This window comes from Trachemys scripta, chromosome 19 (assembly GCF_013100865.1).
Source record: "Trachemys scripta elegans isolate TJP31775 chromosome 19, CAS_Tse_1.0, whole genome shotgun sequence".
Lineage (NCBI taxonomy): Eukaryota > Metazoa > Chordata > Testudines > Emydidae > Trachemys > Trachemys scripta.
In genome coordinates, this window is record NC_048316.1 from 3,450,759 (window position 1) to 3,470,518 (window position 19,760).

A 19,760-nucleotide genomic window follows, 5' to 3' on the forward strand; every position below is an offset into this window, starting at 1 on the left:
TCTGGAACATCCGCACTGTAGTTAAACAGCCTCTGAGCCTGAGCCCATGTCAGATGCACCCTCCAGCTCTAGGTGTCTAATTGCAGTGTAGACATAACCAATAAGGCCAGCCCAACTTCCGCTGAAGCCAGTGGAGACTCCCATCGACTTCAGTAGGAATTGGATTGGACCCTAAGAGCAGCAATAATCTCTTTACAGCACACTGGAGTAAAATAACGTAACTGTTTACATTGTCTTCATATCTGGAGAGTGGCTATAAATGGAATTCCATAATATTTTTATCTTATCTGCTTAATGTCATATAAAATATATCCTTTGTACTGACTTCCATTCTGAAAACACTGTTGCCACGGTAACAGGATAAAAAAAAGGAAAACTTCCAAACCTGCATTTAAAATGCAGGAGATACAACTCTGGAGAAAAGTCTGGCTGGATTGTGTTGAAATGAATCAAAGTAGTGATGGAACAACATCAGATCTGAGTCACAATTCGAATTACTTTGCTTGTCTTCTCCATTAGGTTGAATTTTTGCCATACGATGAGAGACCTCTTCCAGCTATTCGTAAGCAGCATGAGGATGGATTTGCCTACCTTGAGCCAGAGATGAATGAAGAAGATATCAGTGATACTCCAAGAAGTGGCATCACTGGGGAACCAGAACCATTAACTGAGAAAGTGCTGAGGGAGGCTAGCCCTGCCATTGAAGTTTTCGGAGAGGCCTTGGTAAAGACCAGAAAAATAAACAACTTCATATTTATAATCCAGATCTTGAGTCATTTTAGAATTCACTTTGTGAACAAAAGCATGATGAGATAATGGCTTCATATATGTGATGATTAAATAGAACTTCAAATCTAAAGTTTGGTATTGCTATAATTAGTATTAAAATCAGGTGCCTATTTTCAGCATTTACATGGCTACCTAACTTTCTGTTGCTAATGAGTTGATTACATATTATCAGAGGAATCTATTATATCTAGATAAGTTTATGTAGTTCATCCATTTAGTTCATCCATTTTTGGGAGCGAAATAAGATGTTTACAGATTATCTGCTTTCGAATTTGTCCTCTGATGGAAGTTTCACTGCTAGTGCCAGTGATTGGTGCTTTGTCGGTAGATAGGTAATTGCCAAAATCTGGGATAGTTTGTTGAGGTTAAGGTATTAATCCCTTTTCTTTTGGTATAAAGTCTCATTTTTCCTTTAAGCAATCTTATGGAAGAGATTTTCAAGGCTGCAAAAAGAAGTAAAATGCCTCCGTCCCATTGAAAGTAAATGGGATTTGGGCGCTTAATTCCCAGTTTGCCTTTGCAAATCTCTTTCTGTGTCACACTAAATTGTGCATTGAGTTGCCAGTATTAGCCATTTTAACAGTAATATTGCTCTGTATCAGGTTGCAGGAGCATATTCCAAGACTTGGTCGTATCGAGAAGATGCATTGCTTGCTACATATAAAAAGCTGATGGAAATGTCTGCCAGCACATCTAAGGATGATTTAAAGAATATGCTTAGAGCTGCTGTCTTTCTTATAAGAAGAGCCATAAAAGACATAGTGTCTTCAGTGAGTAATACTGTTTCATAATAAAAATATCCTCATTGAAGCTCCAGTCCTGCACAGCCTTGTGCAGGGCTATACTCACATGGAACAAGTTGCAGGATCAGGGCCTAGTAAATGAAGGCTTTTAGTTGAGAAAATAATTGTAATTTAATATTAAATATTTGAGTAGCCTACACTCCAAAAGGGAATGCTGTTATATTAATTTTGGCTTTGAATAATAGGTGCGATTTTACAAAAATGTGAGTTCATGCAGGTTTTTAATTGCTGTAGAATTTAGGGAACTGCATAATATAGAGGTAAATATTTTAATAGTTTATAAAATGTGAGCATCTTGGGTGGTCTGTATATTGCATACCACCAAGAATAGTGACAGTGCTCAATAAATTTTATGAAACTTTTATACAGAACGTAAATGCTATAGTAGAAAGAGAAACTTAGGTTATTTAGCAAATAGTATATTTTATGGGTAAGGCTCCGTGTTTGTCATGGAAGTCACGGATTCTGTGACTTCTGCAGTGGCCAGTACACCTGGCCCAGGGGCCTCCTGAGCAGCTCAGGCAGCTCCCGGGCCAGGTGCACCGGACTCTGCTGGAGCAGCAGGAGTTTGGGTGTCGGGGGGGGCTCCAGGCTGGAGGTTGGGGTGTGGGACGGTGCTTATCTGCCGGGGGGGCTCCCCAGAAGGGTGACAGGAACTCTCCTCCCTCAGCTCCTAGCTCCACAGTGCTGCTTCCGCCCACAGGCACCGCCCCCGCAGCTCCCATTGGCCGTGGTTTCCAGCCAATGGCAGCTGCAGAACCAGGGCTTGGGACAGAGCAGAGGCAGCATGTGGAGCTAGGGGCTGGGATCGCCGCTTCCCAGGAGCTGGGTAGGAAGCCTGACCCAGCCCCACCATCCCCCGAGCACCTGCAGTGCCCCCGGGGCCGCCCTCCCAAGCTGACCCCTCCCCAAGTTTTAGTTGGGTATACAGTAAAAGTGTATTTTTGTTTACTGCGTGTGACCTGTATTACATGGAAATAGGAAATTTTAAAATATTTTTTGTTTTAATAATCTTTTTAACTCAGGTTTTCCAAGCTTCCCTGAAACTTTTGAAAATGATCATCACTCAGTATATACCAAAGCATAAACTAGGTAAACTGGAAACAGCTCATTGTGTGGAAAGAACGCTTCCAAATCTGCTTTCTAGAACAGGAGACTCCTCAACCCGTCTTCGTATTGTGGCTGCCAACTTTATTCAGGTAGGAATGTCATCTGGAAATGCATATTAGACTGACTTTTAACACAACATTTAGCTGTTTTACCCACACATACGACAGACTGAAAATGCCACCAAGACACAGACTGCATGACATCTGTCCAAAATCAAATGTAAAGTTAATATATGAAAATGTAATAAGATATATTGGTGCTATAGTAATCAGTTTACTGCTGCTGGATTAACCTAAATAAACTCCATATCATGGTTTGGTTGTTTTGAAACTAAATGTTAATTATGCTTTTTGGTTTGAATGTGATATTTCTGGTCAATACTTCATTACAGATTACACTTCCAGACTCCTGGGCCGGCTCCCTCCAGTGCTGCTCAGCTCCCAGGCAGGCAGCCATAGAAGCCAGCTTGCCCTCAGGTCTGGAAGCCCTCCATTGCCAGCCCCAAGAAGGTCCACCCCAAAAGTTGCAAAACTTGGAAACTCCAGCTGAACTGCTTACTGAAATGGACATTCTTGTCCATTTCACTGCGGTATCCTGCCAAGAAAGTCACTTTTAGTCAACAGCTGCCCTCTGGAAAGCGTGTTTCTTTTTTGGAAATGTAATGTGTTGGTATACAAGAAGCAAAATATTTTTCAGGATTTCCAGTTCATAAGAAATTTCAAAATATTGTGCTGAATTGGAATTAAACCATATTTCAAAATGTTGAAATATCTCGTGAACTGGAACTCCTGAGATTCATCTTGTACTGCTTGTGAATGCAGGAGACAGACCTCTCAGAGGATTTGGACCTAAATTGTGGAACTCACTCACAGAAGAAATAATGCGCATGAACCTCACAGTAGTTGGAACTAACTCCATTTGTTTGACTTAGCTTCCTCACAATTACTTTTTCAGCAGCTTGCTCGAATCTACTGGTTGTGGAGTAATCTGCTAGCTTTCAGTCTACTCCTGCAAGAGCAGAATGGACACAAAGTTTAGTTTGCCATTCTTTTTGTATTATGATTAATTTGAGGGGTACTGCAGTGATGAGAGCTATGAAAGTACCTAGATAGTCCTTGTCTCCTATTTGTAATATGGTAGAATTTTTGATTAAAAGAAAATATATTTACACTCAAACTAATTGTAAAATTATAAATAAACTTACCTGTTCTGTGACTGAATTTTAGTCATTTTATAGTCTTTTAACCTAATTGCAATAAAAACTAAGGGAAATGTTTAATTAGAAGTAAACAAATGATATAAATATCCGATTTAGCAAAAGAAAAAAAAATGCCAATTTAAAAATTGACAAACCATTCCTCATGTGGTGGCAGTGAGCATTTGTGAACTGCTGTTGAAGTACAGACTCTGTTTTCCAGTAAAACTTCGACGCAGGAAAAGTAATTCTCTGTGTGTGTATATGTGTTAATATAGTGCCAGGAGGGTACTAGGTGAGTCACTGTCTCTGGGTTATTTTATTGTATTCATCCAGATGGGGAGAAAAGCTTTTTCTTTCATTGCTGACTTGACTCAGGTTTTAATAGGGATGGTGTGAGCACTGCTCTGGTTTGTCACTCTAAAGCCAAAGGTGGCTTATTTATTTAATGAATACCTCTTGGCTCATGTACAATAGATTTTGTAATTGTATACTTGAAAGGAAATGAGGAAGCCATTAGTGGTGTAGTTTTGTAGCCAGGACATAGAGTACTGTTACTTGGAAAAGGAGGAAGATGTACTTACTATATTATTGCTAGCAGAAAATAAAAAAAATCTTAATAGAACCTAAACAATAAAACTTAAGAAATATTTAGAGTGACAGTGTAATATTACGGTAGGTATTTTGTATGACATTTCCCTACAGGAGGTATAAAAGATGGTCAAGCAGCCCTTTTCCTATATACACTTAGTACCTTTTCCTGTAGGTTTGCCTCTTACTTGAAAAGTGAATGCAGATCATTCATGTGTCCTTTAAAAAATATGAACTAAGTTTAAATGAAACATTGCTCCATAATCACTTAAAATCAAACCAATTTATGAAAGAAGCTGTTTCTCTAATGCCACTTACTCCTTTGGCACAGGGGTCCCACACAGACCGTGCAAATGAAAGGTTCATAAATTATCCTGTGCAATGGGTGCCGGCAGATCAGTGTTCTTCCTCCATGTGTATCCACTACATATTCTTGTGATCCTGGTGCAAGCTGCTTCACATGTCTCACTTTTCTCCTGTAAGCTGTTACTCTCTCTTTTTCTAGCCACTGGCAACCAATATTCAGTCAGTTGTGCTGGCAAGACCAATAGTTTACTGCTATGTTGCAGTAAACCTGTTAAAACAGACTCTTCTTTCTGCACAACCTACCTGAACTAATGTCTGGCTCCTTCTCTATTGTTCCCTTTTTTGTCAGGTTTGCTTACAAGAGGACAGAGTGCAGTGATTTCAAGGGAATACTACCTGGCTTCATAGCCTCGTGATCTGGTGCCTGTGCTTCCATACTTCTATTGTCACAACTGACTTGGGTGTTTCTTTTAATTTACTTGTTGTTGGTAGCTCCTTAGACAAGTGAGGAAACCTTAGCTTAAATATCCTTTTCTCCTTTTTCATGTGACCTTAGCAAATTTAAAGCACAACTATTAAACTAAATGTCATGACTTTTTTTTGGTGTTGAAGACAATAATGATGCTTGGCACCACACTGAAAGTAAAAATAAACCAATGAACCAAATTACAAACATTACTTGAAATGTTAAAAAATACAAACCAAAACCTTATCTTTGCGATGTGGCATTGAAGAAATTAAATGGGCACAAAAATTAGTGTAATTTGAACACAAGTGAGACCTCCAATTGCATTAACCATGTTTTAGGATTTAGCACTTATGTAGGAATGGAGAACTGTCCTAGAAATATGCATTTCTTTACCCTTCATAAAAGCACAGAACATATGAAAATGCTAGTCTTCACTGTTCATTAGTGGAAGGAACAATTATTGATTCATGCATATTAATATTTATTCACAGGGAAAAATAACTGGATTTATTTGTTAAGTTTACTCAATGGGTCAGATTCTGATCTGTTATGCTACATACTAGATCAGGAGCTAGTGGATTTAGTCCAGGCTTCTTATTGAAATCAGAATCTAGCCTAATAAAACTAAAATGTTAAGTGAAAGTTACTTTATTTTTTTTCTACAGACATGTTAAAATTATCAGTTTTGTGCACACAGCTAGAATAGGTACTGTCTAGCATTGAAATAACTGAACAGCAAGCATCTTATGATAACAGAATTCAGCTATGAGGCTGTTTCCTTAGTAGATCAATAAAATGTGAGGTGGTTGATTTCCTCTGCTGAAGCACTTGCCTGAGATCAGTCTTGAGGCATTATCATCAGACTTCTTCTAGGAAATTTTCTCTCTACTTCAGTTTTTTTAAAACAAAAAAACTTAGTATCCAATTCTGCAGGTCTTGTTCAGATGAAAGGTCCCAGTGAAATACATATTTCTCAGCAGATGCAATATGTGCATGTTCTTTGTCAATAAAGCTGTTGTCAATAGCAAGACTGACACTTTTTTTTTTTTCCTTCTCTTTATGCTGTGTACAGCAGACTGTGTTGAAATAGTTATTGACCATCTGCCTCTCCTGAAAGGCTTACCTCATTGTAACTAACACGGGACATTCTTGGTTATGAGGTCCTGAATAACATTGGCTTTGCAAACCATTTCATCCTGTGTTTCAGCATTTTCCTGCGCGAGTTAACTCTGTATTTCCCTACAGGAAATGGCACTATGTAATGAAGTTAAACCTCTTCAAATCATTCCGGTTCATCTGGTCCAGCCATTGAAACCAAATTCCCCTACTCATCTGGCAATGAGTCAGGTGGACTTGGTGGAACGGCTGTTGAAAGACCTGGGAACAGAAAACTCTGGGTTTACCATTGACAACGTCATGAGGGTAAGAGTCTGAAACTACAGTATTTTAAGTCTCTTTTTCTTGGATGAATGTTAGTTTATTTGTGTTAGAGTGTCTGGCGCATACACCAGTTAATGAGGCCCAGTGAGCTTCTCTAGGTGGCATTAGTCAACCTTGTGAAGATCCATAATGCAAAAGAAAAGCTATAAAGGATACTTGGTTGGAGAAACATGTCTTTCGGTCGGTCTGTCTAACTAGGCAATAACAATGCTCCCATTGCAGTGGGCAATCACTCCAGATTAAGGGACAGATCCTTTGGCCTGACCGAGCTGTGCTCAGCACACAGTGGAAATGGGGCTGGTGACGGTGGTTTAAAGCTACCTTTGTTTTTCCCCCAATGTGGTGAGAATAGTCCAGCCCAGTTTAACTCCAGAAGAAAATTAGAATAACCTTTTTCACCAATATTTTCAGTTTGCGACAGGGGCATTGGAGCACAGAGTATATGAGGTACGCGATACAGCATTACGGATTATCTTCGACATGTACAGGCAGCACCAGGCCATTATACTGGACTATCTTCCTCCAGATGATGCCAACACACGCAAGAATGTTCTCTATAAAACACTCTTCGATGGATTTACAAAAATAGATGGTAGACTTACTGAGGCTGAGCTTAGGGTAAGTAATAAGACTGGAAAGTGTGCAGCGTATTAAGATACTGTATTTTCAGCAGTGTCTTGGTGGAACCCCGTATATTGAATTTGTAGCTGCACTGATCATATAGAAAAATTGTTATAACACTTACGGCAGAATTTCATAATTGTAAATATCACGGTTGTATAGTAAAAAACAGACTCGCCCTCACTTTACTATATAAATTGATTTATATTCACTGTTATAATAGGGATCAAGCATGGAAAAAAGCACAGATTATATTTCTGAAACAATAACAATATTTTCACATCAGTAAGGTAAAAATCTAGGTTTCAATGGCAGTATGGTCATTCTGTGACTGGGACGAATGGAAGATATGTTAATTTATTCATTATCTGTCAGTGGGGTATTTATAGGATAAACATGTCTAAATCATAATGCATTTATTTAAAATTAGCATAGAAGATCTTTTTTTGTTTATATTGTGATGGACCAGTTGTTAGTTTTACACATGGTAAGAAAACAATTTTATGTTCTAGATTAAATGGTGTTTTTGCATCCCTCCCTGTATATGAGAGTATTACAAAACCGCTGTAACTGAAAGAGTATTTCTTAACAGGCACAGAAAAAGGCGGCCACAGAAGAAGCAGAAAAACAGAAGAAAGAGGAGATTAAGGTCCTGCAAGGGCAGCTAGCCGCACTGAAGGAGATCCAGGCAGAAGTTCAGGCTGGAAAGGTCAATATCATTTTTGATCAGATGTCCTGGGTTGAAATTATCTTGTAATGGTGGAGTAATTACAGGTACTGGTCCTATTATTTTTTCCTGATGGATGCTGGAAAGAGATTAAGCTGCTGTGTTCTGTGAGATGAAAGCTGCTTTGTGATAACTCTGGTACTATATTAAACCACAAGAAGTTTAACTGAAATACATGAAGGGACTGGTCTTTATTCACAGCAGAAAGAGAAGTCAAAATTAAAATTCTATGCTTTGTTTTTGGTACAGTGGTACAAAAATTGCATCCATGTAGAATTGTTTAATCCATCATGTGGTATTTGGAGGCTGCTTCTACAGGCTTTAAAATGTCCAAGTACTTGTTAGAGCAGTGCAAGGATACTATACATCAGGGGTCAGCAACCTTTCAGAAGTGGTGTGCCGAGTCTTCATTTATTCACTCTAATTTAAGGTTTTGTGTGCCAGTAATACATTTTAATTTTTTTTTAAGGTCTCTTTCTATAAGTCTATAATATATAACTAAACTATTGTTGTATGTAAAGTAAATAAGGTTTTTTAAAATGTTTAAGAAGCTTCATTTAAAATTAAATTAAAATGCAGAGCCCCCCAGACCGGTGGCCAGGACCCAGGCAGTGTGAGTGCCACTGAAAATCAGCTCGCATGCCGCCTTTGACACGCATGCCATAGGTTGCCTACCCCTGCTATACATAACTCATGTAGGTCACTTTAGAATGATGCTATACTATATAATTGTCAGCAATTGGATTTGAATATACTTGACTTTAAAAGGTTAATAACTGCACCCTGACATGGTAGAGGGGGCTGTTGCCCACTCTGTTGCAATATACGTGCCTGTACCAAGGCAGGGAAAGGAATATGTCTACCGGAGGAACACTGTTGTGACCCAGCACACAGGAGACATCCTCTTTGGGAAGGTTGCCTGTCTGCACCACAACCTATGCTGCCTTGACCGTGCATCTCATTTGTTCACTGACGGGACTTTCTCTGGATTTCTTCTTTCTTGAAATACCAAGAAATCATTCTTTCTTGGCTGGTGCCTTAGTCACCAAGGCAGTTACTGACATCTACTTCTCTGTTTGGCAGGAGAAAGAAAATGATTTTCAAAAGCCAAAGACTCAAGGTAGGTAAAGCTTAAAACTATTCAAAGAAACACAGAAACCAAATTAACCTTGAAATGTTTTGGATGGGGAAGTAGTTAGGACACATGGCAACCAGTAGATGACTGGCTATGACATAATGCACACTGACTCCTCGGAGTTCAGAAACACACCAATCCTAGAGCTTTGGATTGGTTGACCTCAATCTGACAGAATCATTCAGTCTTCAGGGGAGAACTGACCATTTAGTGTGCCAACATTGGTTGCCATCAGCTAGGTGGGTGGTTTCTTGCACCAGATCAGATTGGCTTGATTCTATCAGATTGGCTTGGATTGAAGCCAGTTTGGATTTCTCCTCACACTGAGGTACAATCATCTGCCGCTTTATTTTCAAAATGTTCACCAATATTTTAAGTGGTGACTGTGTGTGCAAACGGTCCATTGCTGCTGTTTTGTATATGGCAGTGCACCCAAAAGGCAAGCAATTGTCCTGCTGTATCCAGGAACCGTTTCCTCTTGGCACTGCGTACGCTTTAGTTACTTTTCGATGTTTAGGAGTGTACTGCTCCAAATAGTCAGTTACCATTAAGACCTTGAGAAACAATATTTATCCAAAAAGAACTAAGAACCATCTATTGAGTTTAATAGATTCCTTGTTACAGGTGAGCAGGTAAAGAAAGTCACCCTACCTGCGGCAACAGAGATTCCAGATGATCATTCCTCGGTTGCAAATTATTTAGATAAGTAAGTAAAAGCAGCAGCTTCTAACCACTTTAAAAGAGTAATTGCTAAAGAGCAGTTAGTGATCATCCAAATGCAAATATCTATACTGACATTTGTGGACAGTTCATTAAATAAGATTTAAATTGTTAAGTATTAATAGGGGCCATTTTGAATATTTTAATTTCTTCCTCCTTATTCTTTATCTTCCAAAATAAATATAATTAATAATGGACAAATCAGGATTACATATCCTTCACCACTTGTACAGTGTGAGGTTTGTACATGTGTTTGAGAAGTTGTGTCCATGGATTAGAAAACTGTCACAATATAACAGCCTATCACTGCTACAGGAACAGAGGCAAAGCTAAGACTAAGATTGTCACACTTAGGGGCTTGATGAAGATACAGAATGCTTTCTGGGATCAGGTAAACTGTCCAAGTGAGCTCTCCCCAGTATTTATTTGTAATAACGTCTCTCTCATTGAGTGAACGTTTTTAGTTATAGCTACATTACAACTTTACAAAAGTCTCTCCCTGAGCCCAATCAGAGGCGGGAATTCTGTAGGGAAGATGTTTTGTACAAAAAAAACTGTCTATATCATAGAATTATTTTAAACTGGAAGATATTTCCCCTCAACTTGGACTACCTGTTTCTTTTAGTAATCTATAGCATTGGTTGTTCTTCCTCTGTCTTCTCCAGCCTATGCATTTTTTGTGGTGAAAGGGACGAATCCTTCACAGAGGAAGGCTTGGATCTCCATTACTGGAAACATTGCCCTATGTTGACAAGATGTGAGCACTGCAAACAGGTCAGGCATTGGACTCAAAAGCCTGTATCAATCTACAACCTAACATACACATTCCAGAACTAACACAAGCAGTGAACTATTCTGTTGTCAATTGATAAGCTGCAAAAGATGAAAATTGCTGTTTAACAAAAAGTTCTGTTTACAGCAAAATCCTTGTCCTGGACAATAACACGAGGAGAGGAGCAGTATAAGGAACCAGATTAACAACCAGAGTAAATCTGCTCAACATACTTGTCCATTTAAAATGTAACAGCACCATTAGAATGAGGAAACTGGAAATGAAGTGGATCTCTCTTCTGGGTTAGGACAAATATCTTTTAAATAGTGTTGTTTGGAAGGAAAGGCGGTGTCACATCTATAGGGGAATCACTGCTACGCAGTGTAAGTTGCAGATGCATGTGTGAAAATCAGAGCTCTTGCTGTATATGAAATTCTAAATCATTTCAGACCAGATGTCATACTGGGGGAGGAGAAGTTAGTGATACTCTTCAAACTCCACCCACAAAATCAGCTGTGCCCATAGAAGAGTCATAGTCAGAGTTGATTACGCAGATGTTCAAAATATGATCACACAGGCTCTCTGGGCTCGGCTTTCCCCCCACTTGGGTCCTAATACACCCCTGGCTCTGCTGGGCTCCTTGCGTTTGGCTTCCCCTCAATCGGGTTCTGCTGGGCTCAACTCTTTCTTCGTTGAGGGAGGAACGTAGCAGTGTCTCACAAACAAATTTGCTGCAGGTGCCAAAGGGAGCTGTCATTCACAGTAGATTGTGAATGTGCAGATTTTCATAATCTAACCCTCCTTCTCCTTTTTTTTACACAGTCTGACAATCAGTTGTATTGTTAACATTTTAGGCATCTCAGTAAGCTCCCATTGAGATGAATCGGGCAGCTGATAACACTCGGTGCCATTGGTTCAGGCTCTGCAAATGTGGGCAGGCATCACTTTATCAGTTTCGCTCCATACATGTTTTTGAGGCTGTCTCGACAATTATCACATCTAGAGACTAGATTTTGTCTTTTAAAAAGCGCTGAGATCCTGGAGAATAAGGCAGCATGCCATATGACTGCTAACCAGCTCAGTGTGAGCCCTGTTTCAGATATGTATTTATTTGTGGGGGCACTTTAACATTCCGGTGTTACTTGTCGAGTAACTTGTTCCAATTTGTCATACATTTGTTTTGCGCTTTCAATTTAAGATACACCTTGGGTGGGGAGAAGAGGGATGTAGCAGGAGAAGCAATTCAAACAAGCACTAAAAAGTGAGAGAGGCCAGGGGTAGCTTATTTCAATTGCTTTTCCTGTTCCTCCTCCCACCTCTACCTTTCTGTTCTTCAGTGTGTAAGCTCCGTTATTTTGTATACCCACTGATTTTTAAATCAGTCCAAATTTACTTCAATATTTACATCTGCTTTGTGACCAACTTCTACCTGAAGTTCAGCTTACAACACTTGTTGGCCCCGAGACCTCCAAGGGAGTTGCATCCATTTATTTCGGGATGAACTTGGCCTAGGAGCCCTTACTGAGGTGTTCAATGTGAATCTTTCATTTCTTTACTCAGCCACTGGCAGTCAAGGTGGCTTTGAAGCATCTATCTAGATGCTGCTAGCTATGTTGTGCAAAGATTGTCCCAGAAAGAAGCATGTGTTCCTGTTTTGTCTCCGTGCCTGCCTGTACATACATGCAGTGTCAGCAACTTCTATGTTCATACAGAGTACAATACATGGAATCATTTCTAACAACTGTATTTAAAGGTAAGAATAGAGTTAAACACAGGAACAAGTTTTAAGTGATCTTTCCTTGTTTTATTTTTAAGCCTTAGTGTTACAGTTTCACTTTAAATGTGCAGGTTACATGTGTAAGAAACACAAGCAGAGTTTTATCAGATTTAGGCATTTTTGAAATTTTACCCTGAGCCCCATTTTCAAAGGTGAATTAGGAGCCCAAGTTTCATTGATTTTTCAATGACATTTAGGCTTGTAAGTGCCTACGTCACTTTTAAAAATGAGATTTGAGCTCTAAAGTCACTTGAGATCTTTGGAAAATATTATTCTTTATTTCATAGCACAATACAAGTCTATTCCTGTATCTCTTGTATTCTCAGCCACCTGTCTGGTTTCCTGTTGCAGGTGGTGGAGATAGCAAGCCTGACCGAGCACTTGCTGACTGAGTGTGATAAAAAAGATGGCTTTGGGAAATGTCAGCGCTGTAGCGAGGCCATTCCAAAAGAGGAACTGCCCAAACATGTGAAGGGAAAGACTTGCAATCGTGAGTAGTTTCAAATGGAATAAGTGACGCCAGGGGGAGCTGCAAGGACTCAATTCCTTTGGAAAATCAGGCCACTTCTATGTAGGTGCTGAACTATGGATTTGGAATCCTAACTTGAGGCTAAGGATTGAATATTTTTGGCCTAAATGTTTTTGCTTTTCAGTGCTCCCTGCACTTAACTCCTATTAACGCATGTGGGAGTGTCTACAGAGCAAGAACAGAAAACCCCTTAAGATTGCTCCACAGTTTAGTTTGCTCCTCATCACTGTAGAATAAGCTGAAGGCACTTCCGTGTTAGCTGTTCTCCCTTGATCATGAGATCGGTTTCTTGACTAGGCAGGGGAAGGTAGAATAGCAGCTAGTTCCATCTCTTGCTCACAGAAACAGGCAGAGATCGATCTGTTCCTCTCGCATTTGGCAAAGCACGTGGCAATAGCGTAACTCTTTTTTCTTTCTAATCATTTCAGCTGCAAAACCAGAAAAGGTGGCAAACCATTGTCCATTGTGCCATGAAAACTTCGCCCCAGGAGAGGAGGTAAGAGAAAATGAGTGTGGTGTCAAATTGGTCTTGCTAGTCTTGTTACTAAGACTTCAATAATTTGTCCTTTAACACTGAAATTACCTACATTGCCTGAACATAACCATATCAAAAAGTGCCTGGAGTCTCTGCCTGTGGCTTCAGATTCTAGAACAATGATAGGTATCGGGTATCAGAGGGGTAGCCATGTTAGTCTGGATCTGTAAAAAGCAACAGAGAATCCTGTGGCACCTTTAAGACTAACAGATGTATTGGAGCATAAGCTTTCGTGGGTGATGGCCCACTTCGTCGCATGCGTCCGACAAAGTGGGCATTCACCCATGAAAGCTTATGCTCCAATACATCTGTTAGTCTTAAAGGTGCCACAGGACTCTCTGTTGCTTAGAACAATGATAGTAAATGCAAACTGGTAGCAAACTACTTTCAAAGGCTGTTCTAAAAGATTTTAATGGCCGCCTTGCTTCTTTTGAAATCAGCCTTGGAGCAGAAAGTGATGCCTCTAATTCTCCCCCCACCTTAATTTCCTTTGTTAAGTGATTTGATGGAGTTACATTTAGGCTTGTTCAGGTTACAGCAGGAATTGATTATCCATGTTTGGTTTTCATTCAGAGGTCTTTTCTAAATCTGATCAAGACAGTAGTTAATAGGCAAAAGAATGAGACAGCGTGTCATCTTAAACCCAAGCTGTCTGTGAGATGTTCCTGATTTTGTCCTTAGTGCAGGCCAAAACTATTGAAATCTGCTTGCTTTTCTCAGTAAAATAACACCTAGCATTTCATTTTTCCTTTGATGCTGTAAAAATTGTGTGTGCGTGCGCATGCCTGCGCATATGTGTAGATACAGAAATAGCGTTCGTATGAAAGACCTGCTATTTCTCTGCTTTTGTAACAGCACTTGTTTCTTAATTTATCTTAGGCCTGGAAATCTCACCTAATGGGCAAAGATGGCTGTAGAATGAATCTGCGGCGGGCGCATACACTAAATAAAACCCTGCTGATGCAGCCTGGTATGGATTTCTTTGTGATTACTATGCTTTTCACTTTGTTCACTTATTTAAGCAGAAGGCTCTATTCTAGAAAGCAGGTTGATCCTTAGTCAATAACCATTCAATGCATTATTCAAGTATTTGTATATGCTGACTCTGTATTTCTAAATATGTTAGTATAAAATAGCGCACACAGAGGGCAAATTACCTTCTGATACTCCAGTCAATCTCAATGACTTCAGCACAGATGCGCTGTTGTAATGGAATGGAGAAGTTTTTAATTTTGTCTTATCGTTTGTCTCATTTTATGGAGCAGCATGCCCCAAAGACTCTTCTTGCTGTAGTTGCCCTCTTGTATCCTACGGTATGCTATGAACTGAACAGATCCAATAGTGCACAGGCAGCCGCTTAAATCCTATACTGTCAATGTGCCTCAGGCTTGAGAGGGGCCAATTAGAGATGCTAATCTAATCCTAACTATGGAATGGAGTGAAGTGAATAGGTAGTCTTTATCTGTCCTGTAGAGAACTAGAAATTAGGACACTGGGGTTGATAAGCATCATACATATGCCTGAGGCAGGTAAGTAGATGGGAACTGAACTCTGACCACATATGGTGGGTCTCTGAACAAACTGATGGTATGTTGATGTCAGATGTTAATGTTTACTCTCTGGCCTGGATTCAAACTTACGATCCATCTCCTATTACCATGCCTGTAAATAATCCTGTCACTTCAAAGTCAATCTTATTATTTCTGTCAATGTTGTAGCTCAGGCATGTACTTGAAATGCAAGAGATGTGCAGTATTTGTTTGTGATTGATAATCTGTATGTTCTTTTCCCAGGGAAAGCAGCAGGATTAACCATAACCAAATCAGGTCCTACAGCAACAAAGTTTCGACCCCCCTCTGTAGGAAGCAAGATCCCTACCCCAAAAGGGGGCCTGAATAAAAGCACTGGCAGAACATATGCAAAGCGATGACATGAGAAGTACTTGTTTCCTTTGTCTCCATAACTGAGCAAGTTTTATGTGATGCACAACATTTCCAAGATTTGTTTACAAGTGATAGGAGCCCCACATCATCCATTTCACCTGAACTACACACTGCTGTTTATCAACCACAAATAGTGTTTGACTGCTTCATTTACCCAATAGTTAAAGCTTAGATATTGGTTCTCTCTGTGCAGTGTTGTGTATAATTATCCCAAGAACCTGCATCTCACTTTTAGTGATGTGCAGTCTTTTGGGGACAGCGCCTCTGGCCTGCTGCACTCCTTTTGCACTTCCCCAATAGCATGGAGGGAGCAGAAAGCAGCCGAACCTTCCCTGATGAGGATTCTCTCAGCCTGGGGGAGTCCCTAGTCGTATAGATCCAGCATAGCCAGATCCTGAACTATCCACTGCAGCAGCAACCAATGTAGAGATCCTGGCCAAAATAGAGCATGCTTCGGCTATCCCTGGTCAGTGTATTGTCCCATGGGACTAGGGTGGTAGCTAGTGTAACGAGCATCCTGGATGCTAGGACAAGTAAGGAACTGGCCCCAGGATCAGGAAGCCACAACTGGCTCTTTTGGCCCTTCCGCGGAGCATAGCTGAGACTCTAGCCCTTCTGATTCAAACTACATCAGGTTTTCAGAACAAAGCTTTGAAGTATCTGTTCCTTTGAACCAAAGCTAATGTTCGCTTACAAATACTCCCCAAACATCTAGGGAATGCAATCATTGTATCATGTGACTTTATCAGTTTAATGAAGTCACTATACAATTTGTTGGTAATTGTTCTTTGCCAAAACTTGCTTGGTTGTGTGACACAGTAAAAGTCATAGTGTCACTACATACCTGATTGAGGGGAAATAAGTACTAGTTGTATAGAAATAGAGCTACAATAAGACTATAGTATCACTTACACATAGTAGACCTATACTGTAGGTATTTCTGCACCATTCCAGCAAATCAAAACCAATCTACAGAGAAATTCTCATATTTAGGCTTTGAAACACATCACTGAATATTAGAAACACAATAGCTGTATTGCAATCACAGTAGCCTTGCTGAAGTTAAGTTTGTGTCATAGAAGTGTCACAACCCAACTGTTCTAATGTACAGCTAACAAAAATTAAAGTAGAAAGTAAGTCTTGAGCAGCTAAAAGTATTCCTTTACTAGACACCTTGAAATTCTCTAGCTGGCCAATGTTACGTAGCCACAGAATGATGTGGGTAAACAATATGCTCTTTCTAGAAAAACTTTAACTGCTCTTACATTCCTTTGGGTTGGCTGTCTTATCTCCAGATCCAAGTCTGATATGATCAGTATAATGAATATTTCAGGTAGCAGCTTTTATATTCTATTATAACTACATATACATAGAAAAATATACCTGTTTATACAGAGTACCTGTTAGACATTTATAGCAAGGGCTTAAGCATAAATTATTCTGTCAGTTAGTCATGTTTAAAAAAGCAGATTGTACTTCCAAAACAATTTATTTTATAAATATGATTAGACAGACTCATGTGAACAGATACACACCTGGAGCAGTGAACTTGTGAAATAGCAATTTCCCTAAATTAAAACTCTACCAGAGCTGTTTAATTCAGAAATAACATTGGAGAGTCACCAGTGCAGGCCAGGAACATATTTTGAATCCTGCCAGACCCAACCTGTAGCTTCTCTCTACCCATAAGGTGCCCAGTTTATAAGCAGAACAAGAATCTGAAAAGTTTTTGTCAACTGCCTTGTTCTCTGTTATCCACCCTAACATCTTGTAAAGCAAAAAATCATCCCACTCTCTGAAGACTGTAATTATCCATTATGCCACATACTAACATGATTTGATAGTAATTCAGCAACACCCACTGACTGAACCTTAATTATAGAACCATCAATGTGTCTACAGCAATCCCATCTGTTCAGGGGTTTCTAATCATTCTGAAACCTAATCATTCTGGGAGGCAGGTTATTGGTTGAGGGGGCAAATTTTGTTTTAGCAAAAGTGGACAAAATTATTTTTGGTCATTTAACTTACAGAACTGTAAAAAGCTAGTCATTTCTCTTGGATGCTTCAGCTCAAAACTGCTATGTTTCTAAACTGAGATTATGCAAATGATTTTTCTGTAACAATAATGTATACTTCATTTAGGACCTAATTCGACTCCCAGTGAAGTTTAATAGAAAGATTCTAATTGACTTCAGTGGGTTTTGGATCAGCCCTTATAACAATACATGTCTGTGAGTAAAAGCTACCAGGAAGTGTAGCTTTGAAAAACAGTTTCTCTAGAGGGAGAGAAGTTACTGTTCAAAGGCTTTTACTACACTTTTCAGTGGATTTTACAACCTGCATTTGCTGTGCACAGTTAGTGCAGTACATATACCAAAATGTGTTTCTCCAATAGACAATAAAAGTTCCCAATAAATTTTAATTTTTTTTAAGTCACCAAAGTGCCAGAAAAGTTGCTGTTTAAATAGCCTCTTTGACAGCCACGTAGTCTCCATCAATGATTTCTCCATCCTATTTGCTCGGACAACGTAACACTTTCTGAACTGCAAATAAGAGACAAACCTATTCATAAAAACGCATTGTGAAATCCTGGCCCTGTTGAATTCAATAGAAGTCTTACTATTGACTTCAGTGGGGCTGGAATTTCACCCGCAGTCTAGCTTATTCTACAGCTATGTGTTCGTGAGCAGCTGTTTGAAGTGTTAACCCAATCTATTTATTATTTAACTTTTAACATAACATGCTGCACTTCTACGTCACTTTCCTCCCAAAGAGCTGAATAAGATTGTTGCTCCACTGCCCAGTAGTCTGTGGGGATGGCAAAAGCTTCCTTTCGATAGAATTGTTTGATATTGTAAGAGTGGGCTAAGAGAAACCTGCTACCAGGAAAGGATATATAGTGGGAGGGGGAAGTGTCTGTTGCAGGAGAAAATACTTCTTGATTAGAAGGGAACAGATTGTATAACCACAGAAATTTGAAGCTCGTTAAATTGTTACTAAGAACAGTAGTGTAAATGCGTAGTAAAATGTTTAACTGTATGCCCTTCCTTGTGTGTGTGGACAAGCAGCTTCCTTAGGTATTAGCAGGAGCACTGACTGCAAGAGAAGGAAAATATGGTATACCTCATAGGTTGTCTCTCTCTAGGAAATTTGTGGCCCATTATTTGCCACCAGTGTAGCTCCAATGCTGGTAGCATTAGGGGAGGAGTATAGTCTTGAGACTGATTTCCCCTCTGTAGCTCAGCCCACCAAAATGATGCTTGGAGACACTAACAAAAGCCGTGTATACTGAGAGGAGAGAGCCGGTACCCTTGGTGAAATTTGGCTTTCCCTTCTGTTTACTCATAAGTCTAGCCTTTTCAAGGAGGAGTGCTGCCCAAATCTTAGTTAATGCCAAGACTCAGCTCTAAATAGAATCCCAGAGGTTGGTTGAATATTGCCTTAAAAATGGGAAAGGGTTTTAAGAACTATAATTACTAAAAAATAAAAATCTCTTTTTAAAAAAATATATATATATATATATTAAAGCTTTAGCTCTAGTGACCTTCTCCCCTGGCTATTTTCAGGGTCCTAATTTCATAATAACAGTTTCTCTCATTAGCTTTTTAGTAAAATAAACATTCATAAATCGACATTCCACTGTGCAGTTTTGCTTTAAACAGAACACGGAGTTCTGAGGTGTAGTGTGTTAAAACACAGTACGTGCACATCCTGGAACAGACCTTAAAACACCTTTTATTCATTGTAAATTTCAAGACATTTCCTTCCGAGATAAAATCAATTGTTCTGCACCATTGTCCACTGCAGGATTCAGAAATACGGGATTATAGTAATCTGAAAGCAATATTTTTTTCTTTTGCCACATTGATACGAATTTGCTGTATTTATTGTATTTTGTATATACTATTCTATATTTGTAGTGTACAGTTTTTATAGAGCTTATGTGCTGTGTACAACATGTCTATGAATTTTATAAGCACATTGCAGCACTTGCATTTGAAATGCTGTTGTATGTAACCTTTAAACACTCCTTCACGTATTTGTTAGAAATTAAATTGTCTCCATTTTAGAACCTGATCTTGGAGTCCCTTATGCAGGCAAAAGTCCTGTTGACTTTGCTCAGAGTTTAGCTTGTGTAGTGACTGTAGGGTCAGTTGATAAGATGCCAGAGTACAGCTTACCTTTGAACGGCCCAAACCTGTCATCTTTTATACGCGGAATTCGATGGACCTACTGCTGTCTGAAAAGGTTCTTGTGTATAAATATTTGCTGGTTTGGGCCCTCCTGGGGTGCAC

At 39.4% G+C, this 19,760-nt stretch overlaps 1 protein-coding gene across 5 annotated transcripts in view; it reads left to right on the top strand.

Annotated features, from left to right (window-relative positions):
* The window catches only part of CEP104 (centrosomal protein 104), a 34,665-nt gene extending 15,123 nt beyond the window's left edge, over positions 1-19,542 (top strand). For 4 of the 5 annotated variants that reach the window (XM_034753398.1, XM_034753396.1, XM_034753397.1 and 1 more), the window contains exons 10-22: positions 520-723; positions 1,392-1,559; positions 2,618-2,791; positions 6,509-6,685; positions 7,115-7,321; positions 7,917-8,033; positions 9,135-9,171; positions 9,811-9,892; positions 10,572-10,680; positions 12,807-12,945; positions 13,413-13,480; positions 14,399-14,489; positions 15,313-19,542. In XM_034753398.1, coding sequence (XP_034609289.1) covers positions 520-723; positions 1,392-1,559; positions 2,618-2,791; positions 6,509-6,685; positions 7,115-7,321; positions 7,917-8,033; positions 9,135-9,171; positions 9,811-9,892; positions 10,572-10,680; positions 12,807-12,945; positions 13,413-13,480; positions 14,399-14,489; positions 15,313-15,449 — 1,710 coding nt within the window. In that variant the 3' untranslated portion in view covers positions 15,450-19,542. The remainder of the gene's footprint in view (positions 1-519; positions 724-1,391; positions 1,560-2,617; positions 2,792-6,508; positions 6,686-7,114; positions 7,322-7,916; positions 8,034-9,134; positions 9,172-9,810; positions 9,893-10,571; positions 10,681-12,806; positions 12,946-13,412; positions 13,481-14,398; positions 14,490-15,312) is intronic. The other variant, XM_034753399.1, reaches the window with a different exon arrangement.
* Positions 19,543-19,760: the final 218 nt, after the last annotated feature.